Source organism: Hippocampus bargibanti, linkage group LG16 (assembly GCF_051943395.1).
Source record: "Hippocampus bargibanti isolate YZ-2025 linkage group LG16, ASM5194339v1, whole genome shotgun sequence".
Classification (NCBI taxonomy): domain Eukaryota; kingdom Metazoa; phylum Chordata; class Actinopteri; order Syngnathiformes; family Syngnathidae; genus Hippocampus; species Hippocampus bargibanti.
In genome coordinates, this window is record NC_142749.1 from 14,135,042 (window position 1) to 14,150,740 (window position 15,699).

Here is a 15,699-nt window from a genome sequence, read left to right on the forward strand (position 1 = left end):
TCTGAGCTTGAAATGGGGGTGTCTGTACAAAATACAATACAATGTTGATTTGATGTAGCGCTTTAACAACAGCTGAAGCTGGAACAAAGCGCTAACATGGACAAACGGCAAACGCTGACCCCTCGTAGGAGAGGGAAAAAAACATTGCCAGAGGTCTGACCAGTGCTTGATCGACAACCAAATGAATTCGGGAATGGCAGCGAATGAGTTAATACTCTTCCGTGAAAAATGTCAGGATCCGTTCGTGTCTTCCTGAAACCATGTCATCTTTGCATACAAACAAGCAGGGCTCTGATTTCACACTGAACAAAGTCGATTTGGGAGTAAATCAAAACGTAAAAGTAAAATATTAGATTAGATTAGCCTTTACTAGTTTCAGAGTGCCCATAGTGACTAATAAACATTTGAGCACGGTAGTAACGTTCCCGAACGACACCAACGCACCGCCGACCCCGTGACATCACACTCGAGGGTTGCAAGAATAAAAAAAATACAAACATTGCGTACCGTTTCGCCATCTGCGTTTACCGTCCTGCCGTCGTAATCTTGGAGGGGAGCGTGTGGGCACTTTCAAAGAAAAAAAAAAAGTTCATTTTCAAGCGCCTGATTTGGAACGGCGTCGTCGCGGTCTGTGGTATATCTCCCAATTCCAAAGTTTGCGCAAGCTAGTGTCAATATTGCATAATGGCGCCTGGCTTGGAATGAACAATGCAGACTCGGGAGAGAAATCAACGACAACCCTCCACCCCCCCAAACATCATTCCCTTTTTCATCATCCTTGCTACTTTTCCTTCTTGCTGTATTTCATGGCCTCTTTTCCCAAGTGACAAGCGACGTGGGAGTCCCGACATCCGAAACGCACTTTGGGCTCGCCGTAGCTCCTCTCACGCAGCCAGCGAGTGACCTGCATTGTCCGAGTCTTCTACTCGCTGCGTTTACGTTCAAGTTCCTCGGTGACATTGTCAAGTCAGCAGGCATAGCGGTAGGGACTTCTGGAGAGGGGGTTCTTTTATTGTGCGACGGTGTTAACTCATTCACTGCCGGACAATGTGCAAAAATGTGTCCACTCCAGTGCCAGGGTTTTTGTCATTTTAACTCAAATTCCAGGACCCACAGAATATTGCGTTTTCGGACGACATAAACATTCAATACGGCATGAGAAATCTTAGACTGTCTTCTTTCATCAGAAAAAGTTAATTCCTAAACAATATAGGTCTGGAGTTATATGAGCTTGAAATGGGGGCAGCTGTACGGAATACAATGCAATACATATTTGTTCTGCATGTTATTGTCAGAAAGGAATGTTGAAATGGTATTAGGTATGGCATACCCGAGAGCCCGAACTAGTTCATCTTATGACAGTCTAGCTAGCTTTCAAGCAAGCTACCCAGCTATCTATTTGCTATCTAATAGCTATCTATTAGCTGGCTTGCTATTGTTTAGCTAGTTAGCTATCTAGCTGGCTAGGTAGCTACCTATTAGCGACTGTATCTATTAGCTAGTGAGCTAGCTATCTTTGAGTTACTTCCGGGTTGAGTGAACGCTGGTGCGTGTGGCTGCCGCTGATCACCCACATAAAAACGTATCCTGTTGAGGCGCTATTAAATAAAATGTATTCTATTGTTTTATATAGTGCTATAACAACAGTTGAAGCTAACCTGGGAAAAAAAGGGAAATGCTGCCCCCTTGTGGAAAGGAAAACATATTGCCAGAGGCCATGGACAGCATATCGCCACCTACGAAAGGGGGAAAAAAAACAGAACCCGAACAAATTTGGGAATGGTGCTATATGTCATATTTTCAATCTCCGCATAAATTCACGAATGGCAGTGAATGAGTTAATAGTCATCTCATTGTAGATTTATCCATGCAATTGTTTGTCTGCTTCTGTGAACATCACAGGAGTTTTTGTTATTCGACTCCATTCTCATGTTGAACTAAGTGATTCTGACAAGGACACCAAAGTCACTCTAAATCTCCATTTTGCAAGATGTACCACATGAATCAGATAGAATACATAACGATCAAGTAGACCTCTCATCATCTTTTATGCATCATCCTTAATGACCAAATACAAGTCGTTCGTCATTTTAGTTTGAAATTTGAATTGGATGTGTACGTTCCGAAGACTCCCCGTACCCCTTTTGCACTTGCGTCGTCAATTATTGATTACCCTGGGCAATTTTTTAGTTAAAAATTGGTGTATATATCATAATATGAACAGCAGAGGGCGCCAAAGCCACTCAAAAGAGCATTTGAGTTCAGGGCGCCATGATGGCAACCATCAAAACTGAACAACTGCAAAGCATTATAGTCCATACAACACAAACCGACCACGTCACCATGAGTCACCAAATCGCTCATAAACTCGGTCACACATACACGCAAGTCGCTTTTTGTGAGCCGATTTTTTTCACCATTTTGTCTGTGACCGGTTACCAGGAGACATCCCCCCCTAATTCATTTTTCTGACGAATGGGTGACTCAACGTGACTCCTTTGTTGAGTAGGTGACACTCGTCAGATTCAGACTGTCATCCATTTTATGATGCTGAAAATGACTAAACGGTTCACAAGATGGGGGGGGGGGGGGCGCTGTGCTACGTTGCATCTAATCTAAACAGTGAACACATTCTGTACTTTTCTTGTGAGTCCTTTTGACATTCAAATCAGATTGCGCTAACTGAAATGTACGCGGTGTGCATAAAAGTAGTCATTTCAGTGAACTCAATTTGACAATTACAGAAGTCAACTACAAAAATCTCGGCTCCCAGGGCGGAAAAAAAAACGATTGGATGAGCCACCTTGCGAAAATGGAATTCAGCTGTGGCGATGAAAGACGGAAGTGGAAACTTTTGAAATGCTGGACATTCATTCTTATCATGACTTCATACCAGTTAAGTGATCAAAGACTGTGAATTAATGAAACAAGGATTCATGAAACCTAAACTCACGGAAGCTTTTTTTAGGTAACTCCAGCTGCAAAAACAAAATTGAACACTCGACCCGAGCCCTAACATCCGACAAAATGACAGATGGCGCTGGACAAGCATTCAGAAAGTCCAACTGGAATCATGTTTAACTCATTCACTGCCAGACACGATGCAGAGAAAGACAAAACGTTCTCAATTGGGATTTATCACATCTCAACTCATTTTTGAGCTCATCTATACGGCACTAATAGCAATTATTCTACGCAAGGGATGCTCAGTTTTTCAGGATGGGAGCTACTTTTGAAATGACCAAGTCAAAATGATCTACCCATTATATTTAACCCATTCACTGCCGGACATGTGCAAAAAAAATGTGACCACTCCAGTGCCAAGGTTTTTGTCATTTTCACTTAAAATGCAGGAGCCACAGAATATTGTGTTTTAGGACTATATAAACAATCAATTCAGCATTAGAAACATTAGACTGTCTTCTTTTATCAGAAAATAAAATAGTTAATTCCTAAATTATATGGGTCTGGAGTTATATGAGCTTGAAATGAGGACGACTGTTCAAAATACAATGCAATACATAGGTATTGGGTTATATAGCGCTTTAACAACAGCTGAAGCTGTAACAAAGCGCTAACATGGGGGGAAAAAAGGGAAATTCTGCCCCCTTGTGAAAGGGGGAAAAACATAGCCAGAGCTCTTGCCAACGCTTTATCGGCACGCAAGCAATAAAAAAAAAACCTGAACTAATTTGGGAAAAGTTGGACACATTTTTGCACATTGTCTAGCAGTAATTGAGTTAATGGCGGCACTAGAAAGGGGGCGCATGGGGCACGACCCCCCCCTGAAATATGATTTAGACCTTTTTTTTCCCTGTGACCTTTTTTACCTTTGACCTTTTCCTACTTCTTTTTCAGATATGACCTTGAAACCAGATATGACCTTTCTGAAGGAAAGTTTAGTTTCTGCACTTTTTTTGTAGCGGCCATATATAGTTTTTGATACCCAATCAGGATTCACCTGATGTGAACCCTGCAAAAAAAAAGTTGCACTTTATTCACTGCACAACAAACCGAAAAGAAAGTGTCACCTGAGCGTGCCTCTAAAAGATGAAAATGTCTCATAAGAAAGTCGTTTGTTGTCATTTTAAGTTTCCCCAGCGCCTCTCGCCTGGACGCCGTTCCGCAGCTTCCTCTGCCGCTGACGCCTCCAGAGCAGGACAGCCAGCGAAATGAGCAGCAGTAGACCCAAAGCCCCTCCGATGATCCCCGCTTTCAAAGCCACGCTGCGGTCCTTTGGCCGGTACATCATACACGACTCCTCGCTCTCCCCGGCGTCATTCAGCGCCATCACGCAAACCTCGGAGATGTTCTCCACAGGCCCCACGCCGCCGCCGCGTCTCTCATTCCCGAACCTTCGTCGCTCCGACCCGCCGACCGTCACCCTGTAGCCTTTCACGAAGGAGAGAGGGGCGCACCAAGCACTTATTGGTGACTGAGAGCTCAAAACAAGACGGTTGGTCCTCTTGGCAGGGGTTGTAGTCGCATCTTTGCATGGTTCCTCCGTTTGACGATACGGTCTTTGGCGGAGGGGTCGCGACTTCATCCTCTGTGTCGTAATACTCATCCGGGGGGAGCGCAATGATCTCAGACTCAGAAGTGTACGATCTCTGGGCTAATGGCCGATTGCCCCCCGGCGCTCGTTTTGTTGTCAGCTGGGATGCCGAATCGCTGAAGAGAAGCAGGGAAATGACCATCAAGGGAACATGTCCGCTGGCAGCCATCGCACGCCCTTGACACGGTACAAAGAACAGACGATCGGTATCAATAAGTACTTAAAAAGTCACATCTTGGACCCGATTGGGGCATTGTGATTATCCCCCCGCCGCCGTCAATCAGGGATGCATTTTTTTCCCAGCATTTTGTTTGATAGGATGCGCCCCTGCTATGTGAATTTTAAGTTCATAAAAGGAGGGAACATATATTTTCTTTGCACCAACTAGAGGGAGGGGGGATGTGAGAGAGGGAAGGGAAATGTGAGAGGGGGGAGAAAATATGAGGGTGAGAGAGAGGGAGAAAATGAACGAAAACGTGTGAGAGGGAGAAAATTGAAAGAGAAAATGTGAGAGGGCTAAAATATTAGAGGGAGAAAGGGAAAGAGAAAATGTGAGAGAGTGAGGGACAGAGAGAGAGAGAAAATGTGAGAGTGGGGGAGAAAGGGAGAAATGTGAGAGGGAAATTTGAAAATTGAAAGAAAAAATGTGAGAGGGAGAGAGACAGGAAGAAAATGTGAGAGGACGAAAATATGAAAGAAAATGTGAGAGAGAGAGAGACCGAAAGAAAATGTGAGAGGGAGAAAGTGAAAGAAAATGTGAGAGAGTGAGGGACGGAGAGATAGAGAGTAAATATGAGAGTGGTGGAGAAAATGTGAGAGGTAGAAAATTGAAAGAGAAAATGTGCGAGGGAGAAAATATGAAAGAAAATGTGAGAGAGACAGAAATAAAATGTGTGTGAGAAAGTGTGAAAGAGAAAATGTGATCGAGTGAGGGACACAGAGAGAGAAAATGTGAGAGGAAATTTGAGAGGGAGAGAGAACTAAAATGAGAGTGAAAATGTGAGATGAAAATGTGTGAGAGAGAAAACAAATGAGAGAGAAAGAAAATGAGAGAGAGAAACAAAATGAGATCTATCTATATCTATCATTTTTCTTTCTCTCTCACTCTATTTTATTTTTTACTTTTGGTATTTTTATCAAAGTATAGTACTTGTATCAGCACTTCTCCCATATATTTTTTTTTAAATAACCTCACTTTGGCTATCTGTACTTGGGTACGGACTGTCAGTCCACTTGCCAGCTCTGGCTACACACACACTTAGATTTCCACTTCCAGGCAGTTTAGTGGATGATGATTTATCCTAAGAGGCATCTTGAAGGCAGCTGAACCAAACCCAATCGAGTATCGGGGCAAACTTATTGTGTATTTAGGCGGAGTACACTCTGAACTTGTAGTTCGCTAGTTACAGACAACAATTGACACTTAGGTTTACACTTCCAGACAGTTTAGTGGATGACGATAAATCCTAAGAGGCATCTAGAAAGGCATCTGAACCAAACCCCATTGAGTATCGGGGCAAACATTATGTATTTTGCTATCTGCAAGGATTGGTCTTCACATATTTAGCAAGTCGTAGGCGGGTAGCGCTAATTCAACATTCCAGACCGTGTTGCACAAGAGAGCTTCGGAGAATGCCTAAACACCCGCACGCACACGCCCATGCGGGACACAGTGCAACCCTGTCAGCTGGATCCACTTAACAGGAAAGTTCTTTTCACAATGAATCAAAACAAATACCTCTTAAAGCACCTGGTGTTTGATTGCACGGGGAATGTATTGAAATTATCTGCCGGATGTGTACTTTACTATAAAAAGTGAACATTGATAAAGTCTTGGGATGGGATGGGAGGTGATTTACTTACTTGTTGCTTGCGGTGGTTTAAGCGCTTTAGGAAGCTCCTCAACGCCGTTGTTGTTGTCCTCCACTTGCCTGCTTCTCCCTTCTGTATTATTTTCTCCTGCTGCTTTCCCGAATGACTGAAACCTCCCACACCCCCCACCCCCTACTTTTTGGACCTTTCGTCTACCAGCTCCCTCTCCCTCCTCCCCGTATCAGATTTGAAATGAATCAACACATGCTTTGAGAAATGTTGACATTCACTCGCAGTGGATGCGAAAAGTCAACACACCGTGGTTGTCAAGGAAATCGAAAATGGCGGATGGTCCACTGACCACAAGTGGGCCCTATTTCCCCCCCCAAAAAAATGCCAATCTGAGGCTGGATGGATGCTTGAGGAACCCGCGATGATAAGAAAGGAGTGTCGATGTGTATGTGGAATGGTCGCGGCTTGGAATTGAAGCGGATTTACTGTATGTGGGACAGGAGATGTGAGACAATCTCTTTTCGTCAAAGGATGCTCCATCTTCGTGTTTGCTTTCAATATTTAGCTTATAGCAGACGTGCACATTTCACTCTGGCGTTCCATATCCATTGGTGAAAAGGATGCTTTTATCCTCTCTTTAATCTAGAACTGCTTCATTTTAACAAAGTGCAGAAAGTGCTTCAGATTGAATGACTGCCTTTGTGATGTCATATTTTGTTCCTTTTGATTTCAAGATGGCGCCGCGAGAGTGGCTGCCTTTACAGCAGCTCCTATATTTTGTTTTTCTACTTCTTCCTTTTCTCTTTTCATCACTTTTCTGCTGTAAAATGTAAATTTCTCCACTGCGAGACTAATAAAGGCTAATCCAATCCAATCACACACGCGTTTTCACCAAAATGAATTTCAGAACAGTCTGAAAGAGCAGTCCAAGTTGGCCCAAAACCTTTTGCGAGAATGAAAGCAACAGAAAAAGCCTACGAGAACACCTGAAATCAAGGTGGGGGTGGGGTAATGCGAGTATCCTTAACACCAGCAATGTTCTGACTGATTCAACGCGAGTTGAAATGTGAACATGAACCACATCCCTAGTTCGGAAAGGGTGTGCACACTTTTGCAACCACATGATTTTTACTTCCCTTCTTGTGATGAGCTGTAACCTTGAGAATTTAATTGTGGAATGAGTTCCGAAATGATTTCTCATGGTCTCGTTGTTTGTTCCACCAAAAAAAAAAAAAAAATTGCACTTGGACAGGGGTGTGTAGACTTTTCTGCTCGGGCCAGCAAAAACAATTCAGTACTGTTTGTGTCTTTTGCACTGTTCACATTAAAACAAAAAAAAATGTTTTGCTTGTTAATGAGCTCGCTCTAAAGGGAGGCTGGAAAGGACAAAAAATGCCTGCGATGATTAATCCAGGAATGATTACTAAGTGCCTCCAGACTGCAGCTCGCTTACGCCTCGTTAGACTTCTCACCTAAATAAAATGCATGACTTTGCACAGAAGGTCCCAAAACAAAAGTCCAAACTTGCATGGAATTTGGCTGATCTGGTTTACTTGAGTTAACGTAACCGAATTCCACAGCTAATGTCGTGTTAATAAGTAAAACAAACTACTAAACTGCTCGAAGGATCGTAAGGGGCAGATCAGATCTTAAACCAGATCAGACTTGGACGATCCACAGCGACGCAAAGCACATTTATTTTCATCTTTTGTGATTCAGGCCCGAGTGAGCTGCACACTCACTTTTAAGTGTACATTTTGTATTTCTAAGCAAATTGATACAACAGAACAACTCAAGAATCGAATCGACATAACATCGAAACTCAAAATGATTCATTGGATCGTCCTCACTTTCCCCTCCATAGAAACAATAAAACACATCTGTCAAATACCATAAAATGTTCTGGCAATGATCTAATCCGCACTCCCCTTCAAATAAAATGAACATTGGAGTTGGAAATCGTTGGAAAAGTGATCAACTCAATGTATATATGGATCGAAGGAGCGGAAAAATTGTGATTACATTTTTCTTATGTTACAAAAAATCAAGCAGATGGTACTTGTTAGTTGAGTCTTTCTGCCAAATGTGTGCAAGAACCAAGTCAGTTTTTGCCCAACCTCTGTGGATGGGCAGGATGGTCCTGATTTTCCTTGAAAACGATTCTTGTGGTAACTGTTGTATTTTATCGACTGTTATGGAAAAAAACCTGTACATTTACTTGGGATTTGCCCATCAGTGATAACGATTCATATTTAAAAATGGGTAAAGAGGAGTATAAAATCGTGTCTTGGGCCTGTTTGTGTTGTTTACACGCTTCTTACCACGCTTACGTGAATGAATTATGAATTATGATTGTTTGTCGATTGTTTGTCGATGTGTACTCGACAAATAGTCCAGTGTGACTCTTGATCAAGGTGGGGTCCAGCGACCCCTGTGGCCCAAAACAGAATCACAGTTTATCAAGTGGAATTCGTATTTTTTTGTTTCGAAACATAAATGCACAATTTGTAGTTACTTTTTATGTGCAATACAATTTAATTGAAATATGATTTTCTATAATTGAGCGCAGTATGGCTGTTCAAATTGTGCATGTCACAGAAATGTGATTCTACTTGATTGTTGGGCAAACGAATGAACGTTCCGTATATGTTGTGACTCCAGAGCGGTCGACGGCGACCTCTAGCGGATATAAGTAGGAAGAACGCCCGTTTTGGGCGCAGTATTTATTAAATATTGAAGTAAATACGAAAAAAATACACAAGAGAATGTGACGGTGGGGGTTATATATGTAATTATAATTTTGTTTTTGTAATTGTAGTAGTTTGGTTAGCCATAAAGTATTTCCGGCAGCGTTTGTCATGTGACGCAATTTTGTCCAATCATAGTTTGTCTAGTTGTGACTTCATCATTGCGACGGTTTACCCGCACTTCCGTTATTTAGGGTTGAGGAAAGGATTGAAATGTGGGGAGAAATGTTTGTATATTAGTAAATAGTTTTCCCCTATTTATGTAATGTTTAGTAGTTTTCCCCTATTTATGTAATGTAGTTTTGGTAGTTGAGTTATCCATAAAATATTTCCGGTAGTGTTTGTCATGTGACGTGGTTTTGTCCAATTAGAGTTCTTGTTCGGTTGTGGCGTCATCTCATCGCGACGGCGTAACGCACGTCCGTAATTAGAGGTTGCGAAGGAACGAATTGATGTATGGGAAGAAATGTGTATATCTTAGTAAATAGCGCATTTGAATTTTTTTTCCTGCATATAAACGTCTTTGTTGTTGAGAATACACATTTACACCATAGTTAAATCTATCTGGCTAAAGCTAGCACACGGATTTGGGCCCGTTTCATCTCTGAGTCGTCTGTTTTGTTTTGGTTATTGACGTCAACTGAGCCTTGACACCTGCCCCTTACGATCCTTCGAGCAGTTTAGTAGTTTGTTTTACTTATTAACACGACATTAGCTGTGGAATTCGGTTACGTTAACTCAAGTAAAGCGATGGCTTCCAGACGGGCAGGTTATACGAGCAGCGACGATTCTCCGTCAAATAGTGGCAACCGCAAAGCGAATATCAACAACATTGCTGACATGGAATCCTGCTACGATCGCAAACCGGACAAGATTGTATACAGCAGCGTGAGTGTAACATCGCTGAAATCTCGCCTGGCACCGACCATTCAATCTGCCCTATCGGCTGCAGTTGATACTCTCCTGGGTGAAGTGGCGCTTGTGCTCAACGAGACTCATCAAGATTTGCTACACAAGGAACAAGAAAACGAGAGGCTCAAAATGCGCCTGGAGGTATCCGAAAGAGAGTTGAAGACGATGCAGGATTGCCTGTGCAGTGCTCAGAAGCTCATCGACCAGCTTCAGATCTCATACAGTAACCCTCATAACACAGCTCAGTCGGTTTTCGCTCCATCTTTGTCCTCCATGCCGGCAGATGTGGATCGGGAACATCATAACGCCCGAAACGGTGGAGCAGGTATCGGCTTGGGTGCGAGTGGTGAATCGCTTCATGGTTTTGAGCCACGAGAGGACTATAAGATGTGCCAGCTGTCGATTCAAGCTGATGGTTCTGTGACCAACCACGCTCTGGACTCCTTTGGAGGAGACACATCTCACATGTGCGCTGACGCCAACAGACCAGGTACAGATTGTATATACAGACAGTAATAATACATTTCATTTCTAAGCAGCTTTCAAAACTCAAGGTCACTTTGCAGTCACAGGATACAGTCGCTAATAGATAGCTACCTTGCTAGCTAGCTAATAGATACAGTAATAATACATTTCATTTATAAGCACCTTTCAAAACTCAAGGCCACTTTACAGTCACAGGATACAGTCGCTAATAGATAGCTAGATAGCTAAACCATAGCTAGCTAGATAGCTAATAAATAGCTAGCTAATATATACAGTAATAACAATAAAATAATACATTTCATTTCTAAACAGCTTTCAAAACTCAAGGTCACTTTATAGTCACGGGATACAGTCGCTAATAGATAGCTACCTTGCTAGCTAGCTAATAGATACAGTAATAATAATACATTTCATTTATAAGCACCTTTCAAAACTCAAGGTCACTACAGTCACAGGATACAGTCGCTAATAGACAGCTATCTAGCGAGCTACATATCTAAACGATAGCTAGCTAGATAGCAAATAAATAGCTAGCTAGTAGATACAGTAATAATACATTCCATTAAGCCATCAACGACCATCACAAAGGTAAATAAAATGACTTTATTTTAATGTACAGTTTATGTCTTTAATTATAATACCATAGCACATTTATTATACATAAAATAAGGTATATTTTGTGTTTTAAGGTTTAGAAAATTTGAAAGTAGAAAATTATGTTTTATGGGGACCTGGGAACGGATTATTCTCATTTTAATGGTTTCCTATGGGAAATTAATTTTTGGGATACACACTTTTCGCCTTATATACTTTGTCTGGGAACCAATTAAGTTGGTAAGCCAAGGTATCACTGTATGCGCTTTTTGTGTTTTAGAGGCGATGCCATCTCAGGAGCCGGGCGAAGTGGGCAGCTTTGAGATCAAAGTGGAGGACGGACAAGCTCCAAGCTCCATTCAAAGCAACAGGAAGGACGTAGCTGGTGTTGGAGAGCAGTCTTCGCACACCGTCGTGGGTTATGTTCAAGTTGGGGATAGGGGAGATTCCCAGCGTACCTTCACCCAACCTCTACAGCATCAACGGCCCATTCGAGAATGCAGCAGCGCCTCCCAGCAGCGAATTACGGGCGGGCAAAAGCCACCGGCGAGGACTTCGGAGCCCGAACGAGGTCACGGCGTTTCACAGGGTACAGCGCCCGAGTCAGCGGGACCATCAGGCGAGCCTTCCGGGGATCGCCCTCACCACTGCTTGGAATGCGGAAAGACATTCCGTCTGATTTCCAGCCTGAAGAAGCACATCCGCATCCACACGGGAGAGAAACCGTACCCCTGCAGCGTCTGCGGACGCTGCTTCCGCGAGTCGGGCGCCCTCAAAACTCACCTGCGAATCCACACGGGGGAGAAACCGTACTCCTGCTCCGAGTGCGGCAACTGTTTCCGGCACTTGGACGGCCTGCGCAAACACCGGCGCACGCACACCGGTGAGAAGCCGTACGTGTGCGGCATCTGCGGCAAGCGCCTGAGTCGCCTGCAGCACCTCAAGCATCATCAGCTCATCCACACGGGGGAGCGGCCGTGCTGCTGCCCGTTTTGCAACCGCAGCTTCAAGGAGGCCGCCGCGTTGCGCAAGCACATCCGGACGCACCGCGAGGAGGGCGGCGAGGCCATCGGTGACATGAATAACCTTCAATCGGCGGCGGCGGCGGCGTCCCCACAGATGAGGTTTGAGGAGTGGGGGGGTGAAGAGGAAGAGAACGCCGCTGTCGATTGCGTCTAGAGATACAATTGCCTGTCCAAAAATGTGGGGCTTAAATTGAACAAAGAAGATTCCGTTTGGCAACAGGGGTGTTTGGAAAGACAACAAGATCTTAGTCCATATCAATTTTAACTCTTGATGTTTCGTATTTTATTTTGAAAAATTGTCAAGTGAGGATTTTTGGAGCTACAGTGATACCTCGGTTTACGAACCCCTTGTCTTTACGAATGTTAAATTTATGAAAAATTTACCTTGGCATACGAACTTTTTTCATACACGGAGCTGCCTCAATGATGTGTCGTTCGCGAACGAGCCCGTTCTTCTAACAACAAAATGGCAGCCGACTGTTTTTGTCCTCGATTCCTTGCCCCCAGTCTTTGGTTAAAGCCACGTGATTGGTCAAGGACGCAGCAGTGAGGGGAGGTGATTTAAACACTAAAGAGACAGGCAGACGACAGTGAGAAAGTTTCAACTTTGAACGTTCAAAGGCAGAGTGTAGACTGCAAGGTTAAAATATCCCATCAATCAGGCTCCACAAACAACCTGCACAAGCCATCTGTACACTTAATGCAAAAAGCTATCAACGCAGCTCAACAGAACACAATTGATGAGGAACTAGATAAAATTATCGCAGAGAAAGCACCTACAAGGGATCATTCCTCAAGATGGTTAAAAAGGGTTGCGTTCCTCATCAAGTGTTTAATGCTGAGGAAACCGGCCACTCCTTTCCATCAAGCTATCAGCGACCATCACAAAGGTAAATAAACGACTTTATTATACAGTAGTTTATTTCTTTAATTCTAATACCATAGCACATTTATTATACATAAAATAACGTATGTTTTGTGTAGTTTTAAAGCTTAGAAAGTAGAAAATTATGTTTTATGGGCACCTGGGAACGGATTATTCTCATTTTAATGGTTTCCTATGGGAAATTAATTTTTGGGATACACACTTTTCACCTTACACACCCTGTCTGGCAACCAATTAAGTTCATAAGCCAAGTTATCACTGTATAGTCAAAAATAAAAATCCTTCCAGTTCATCCTGGAAGCGGGTATTGACAAAAAAATAGAAAATACCTTTCCGGATTTAAAACTGATCGTTTGGGTCTGCTTCTGAATGTCATTCTTACGTGGCGTGAATTTGCTCTTGAGCTGCACCAATTTATGAAATTCAGAAATGTGATTTGACTGGCAGCCATCTTTAAAAAAAATTCTAATATTCCAGTGGCTTTAACATTTCCAGTCAAAAATATGAAGTTATATGAAAACATGTTGTGACTGTAAAGCTGACAGGGTACTTGAGACAATATTTATCATCATTGCCGATCCATCCACAATATTAGGCACATAAAATGCCTTCAGCTAAACAATGATTAGCTGTGAGCAAATATGAAAGAGGCAAAATTATAGAAAAGAGAAACGCATTGGTCAACCTTTCTGATGCACTTTTTTTTGTAAATATGGATGTAAATGTATCTGTTGTATCGACTGGTCCTTGTTGGTGGGCAGCAAAGCATTTTTTTTGTTTTGTTAATACTCAAAACGAATATTCCACCCATGTAATCTCTTCAGTCTTGAAAAAACAGTCCCAAAATTATCATACATTTCCATGTCATCTTGCGCCCACTCTCGAAACAAAACACGGTATTATCTTCATAAAAGACACCTTAAATGTGAAATGTTTGTCATTATATACGTACGCATGTGCCATGGTAGCGTTGCCTCAATAATACTGTAGATTTTTCTTTTCTTCTCGAACGTCAAAATAATGGACGCCTTTGCATGTAACCTGAAGATAAAAACAGGAAAAGACTTTTTCTATGCTTCTGTATATTCCAACTGTCATGTAACTCACACTATAAATGTCACTGCACTCAAGGGCCTGGTTTATATTTTGACTTTTATTGGGCTAAACACGTGGAAATAGCCTTTTTGTGTGGTTGCGTCTTATTCATAGGTGGTGAGTAAATGTCTTTAATTTCAGCATCGGAAGCAAATTGAAGCCTGAGGGGTACACACACACACAAAGCAGGTTGTTTAAAAACCAATTAGATACATTTATATATTATTTGAAAACAATTAGATACCTCTATTTATTTATACATGCTCGTTTTTTAATAACATGCGTAACTTTAGATGTATCAAGCTCACACTGCCCTCTGGTGGTTGGCGTGTTGTACTGTCGTATTTACGTTAATTGTGAAATCAGATGTGACCCATGAACCAGCTTCGCGTTTAAACCCGTTTCTTCTGAGAGATACACAAAAAGCAGATTGTTTTAAAAAAGATACATTTATTTATTTGTTTGTTTATTTACATATGCTCATTTTACAGTGGAAACGTGTCAGGAATTTCACCTGATAGCTTTTCAGTTTTTTTAATGCTTAACTTTAGATGAGATGAGCTCACACTGCCCTCTGGTGGTTGGGTTTATGTACTGTCCTATTTACATTAATTGCGAAATATCAATAATACTACATTTAATTTCTAAGCGCCTTTCAAAACGCTCAAGGACACTTCACAGTCACGAGATAAGAACTTTTTTTGTGTGTGAGTGAGCAGCGGGAGCCATTCGCGCCACCGTTTACTCTACCCGGAAGTAACACAGCAGCAAAGTTCAGCTGTGACCGGGGCTGAGACGCAAACCCATTGAACCAGTTTCGAGTTTTAACCTGTTTTTTTTCTGAGAGGTACACATACCAAGCAGATTGTTTAAAAACATTTACATACCTTTATTTATTTACACATGCTCATTTTACAGTTGAAACGTGTCAGGAATTTCACCTGATAGCATTTCACTTTTTGATAAAATGCGTAACTTTTGTTGTATCAAGCGTACATTGCCCTCTGGTGGTTGGGATGTTGTACTGTCTCATTTACATTAATTGTGAAATCAGCTGTGACCAGGACAGAGACCACGCCCCTCCCCCCCTGTGAAGTTGAACCAACTTCAAGTTTGAACCTTGTTTCTTCAACCTCCATTGAGATGTAAGTTTGTTCTAATACCTAATTTCCGAACCATCCAGCCCCCAAAAAACATAACAACCCCAGCTTCGTTCGGCGTGATGATATCACAGCGACCCTCGTTTCACTCCTCGCGTGATTTCATGACATAACGACTGTACTGCAGCCAGACAGATGATGGCGGTCTTTGAACACACCCGCAATACACAAACCCAAATAACACTTAAATCATGACAGCTGTGGTTGCAAACGCACGCAAACTGCTGATGTTTCTCCTTTGTTGTGACTGAAGGCTTAACACGAAAAACGTGCCACCATTTATGCATTGTAAATACAATTTTAATGAGGGCACTTTGGACGTTGACGTTTTTCATAACGAGTTTTTTTGTTGCTTTGCTTCACTTTGATATTTAGCGTGCAATGTGTGTACATTATAAGCTTTTTTTGTGTGTCT

General features: G+C 42.3%; 2 protein-coding genes across 3 annotated transcripts; one reads left to right on the plus strand and one right to left on the minus strand.

The window, feature by feature from the left end:
- Positions 1-1,075: 1,075 nt before the first annotated feature.
- LOC148886587 (uncharacterized) lies at positions 1,076-7,220 on the minus strand. The gene is given in 3 exon segments (XM_089016576.1): positions 1,076-4,421; positions 4,423-4,732; positions 6,419-7,220. Coding segments are annotated over 2 exon segments (636 nt in total). The 5' UTR covers positions 4,725-4,732; positions 6,419-7,220; the 3' UTR covers positions 1,076-4,087.
- Positions 7,221-9,542: 2,322 nt separating this feature from the next.
- Positions 9,543-13,824, plus strand: LOC148886588 (uncharacterized). Of its 2 annotated transcripts, XM_089017724.1 has the most exons (3): positions 9,886-10,014; positions 10,079-10,528; positions 11,399-13,824. In XM_089017724.1, exons 2-3 carry the CDS (start codon positions 10,168-10,170, stop codon positions 12,295-12,297), a joined length of 1,260 nt encoding a protein of 419 aa, XP_088873850.1. In that variant the 5' UTR covers positions 9,886-10,014; positions 10,079-10,167; the 3' UTR covers positions 12,298-13,824. The 2 variants fall into 2 exon arrangements, with proteins under 2 accessions (XP_088873849.1, XP_088873850.1); XM_089017723.1 differs by having other exon boundaries at positions 9,543-10,528.
- The last annotated feature ends 1,875 nt before the right edge of the window (positions 13,825-15,699 follow it).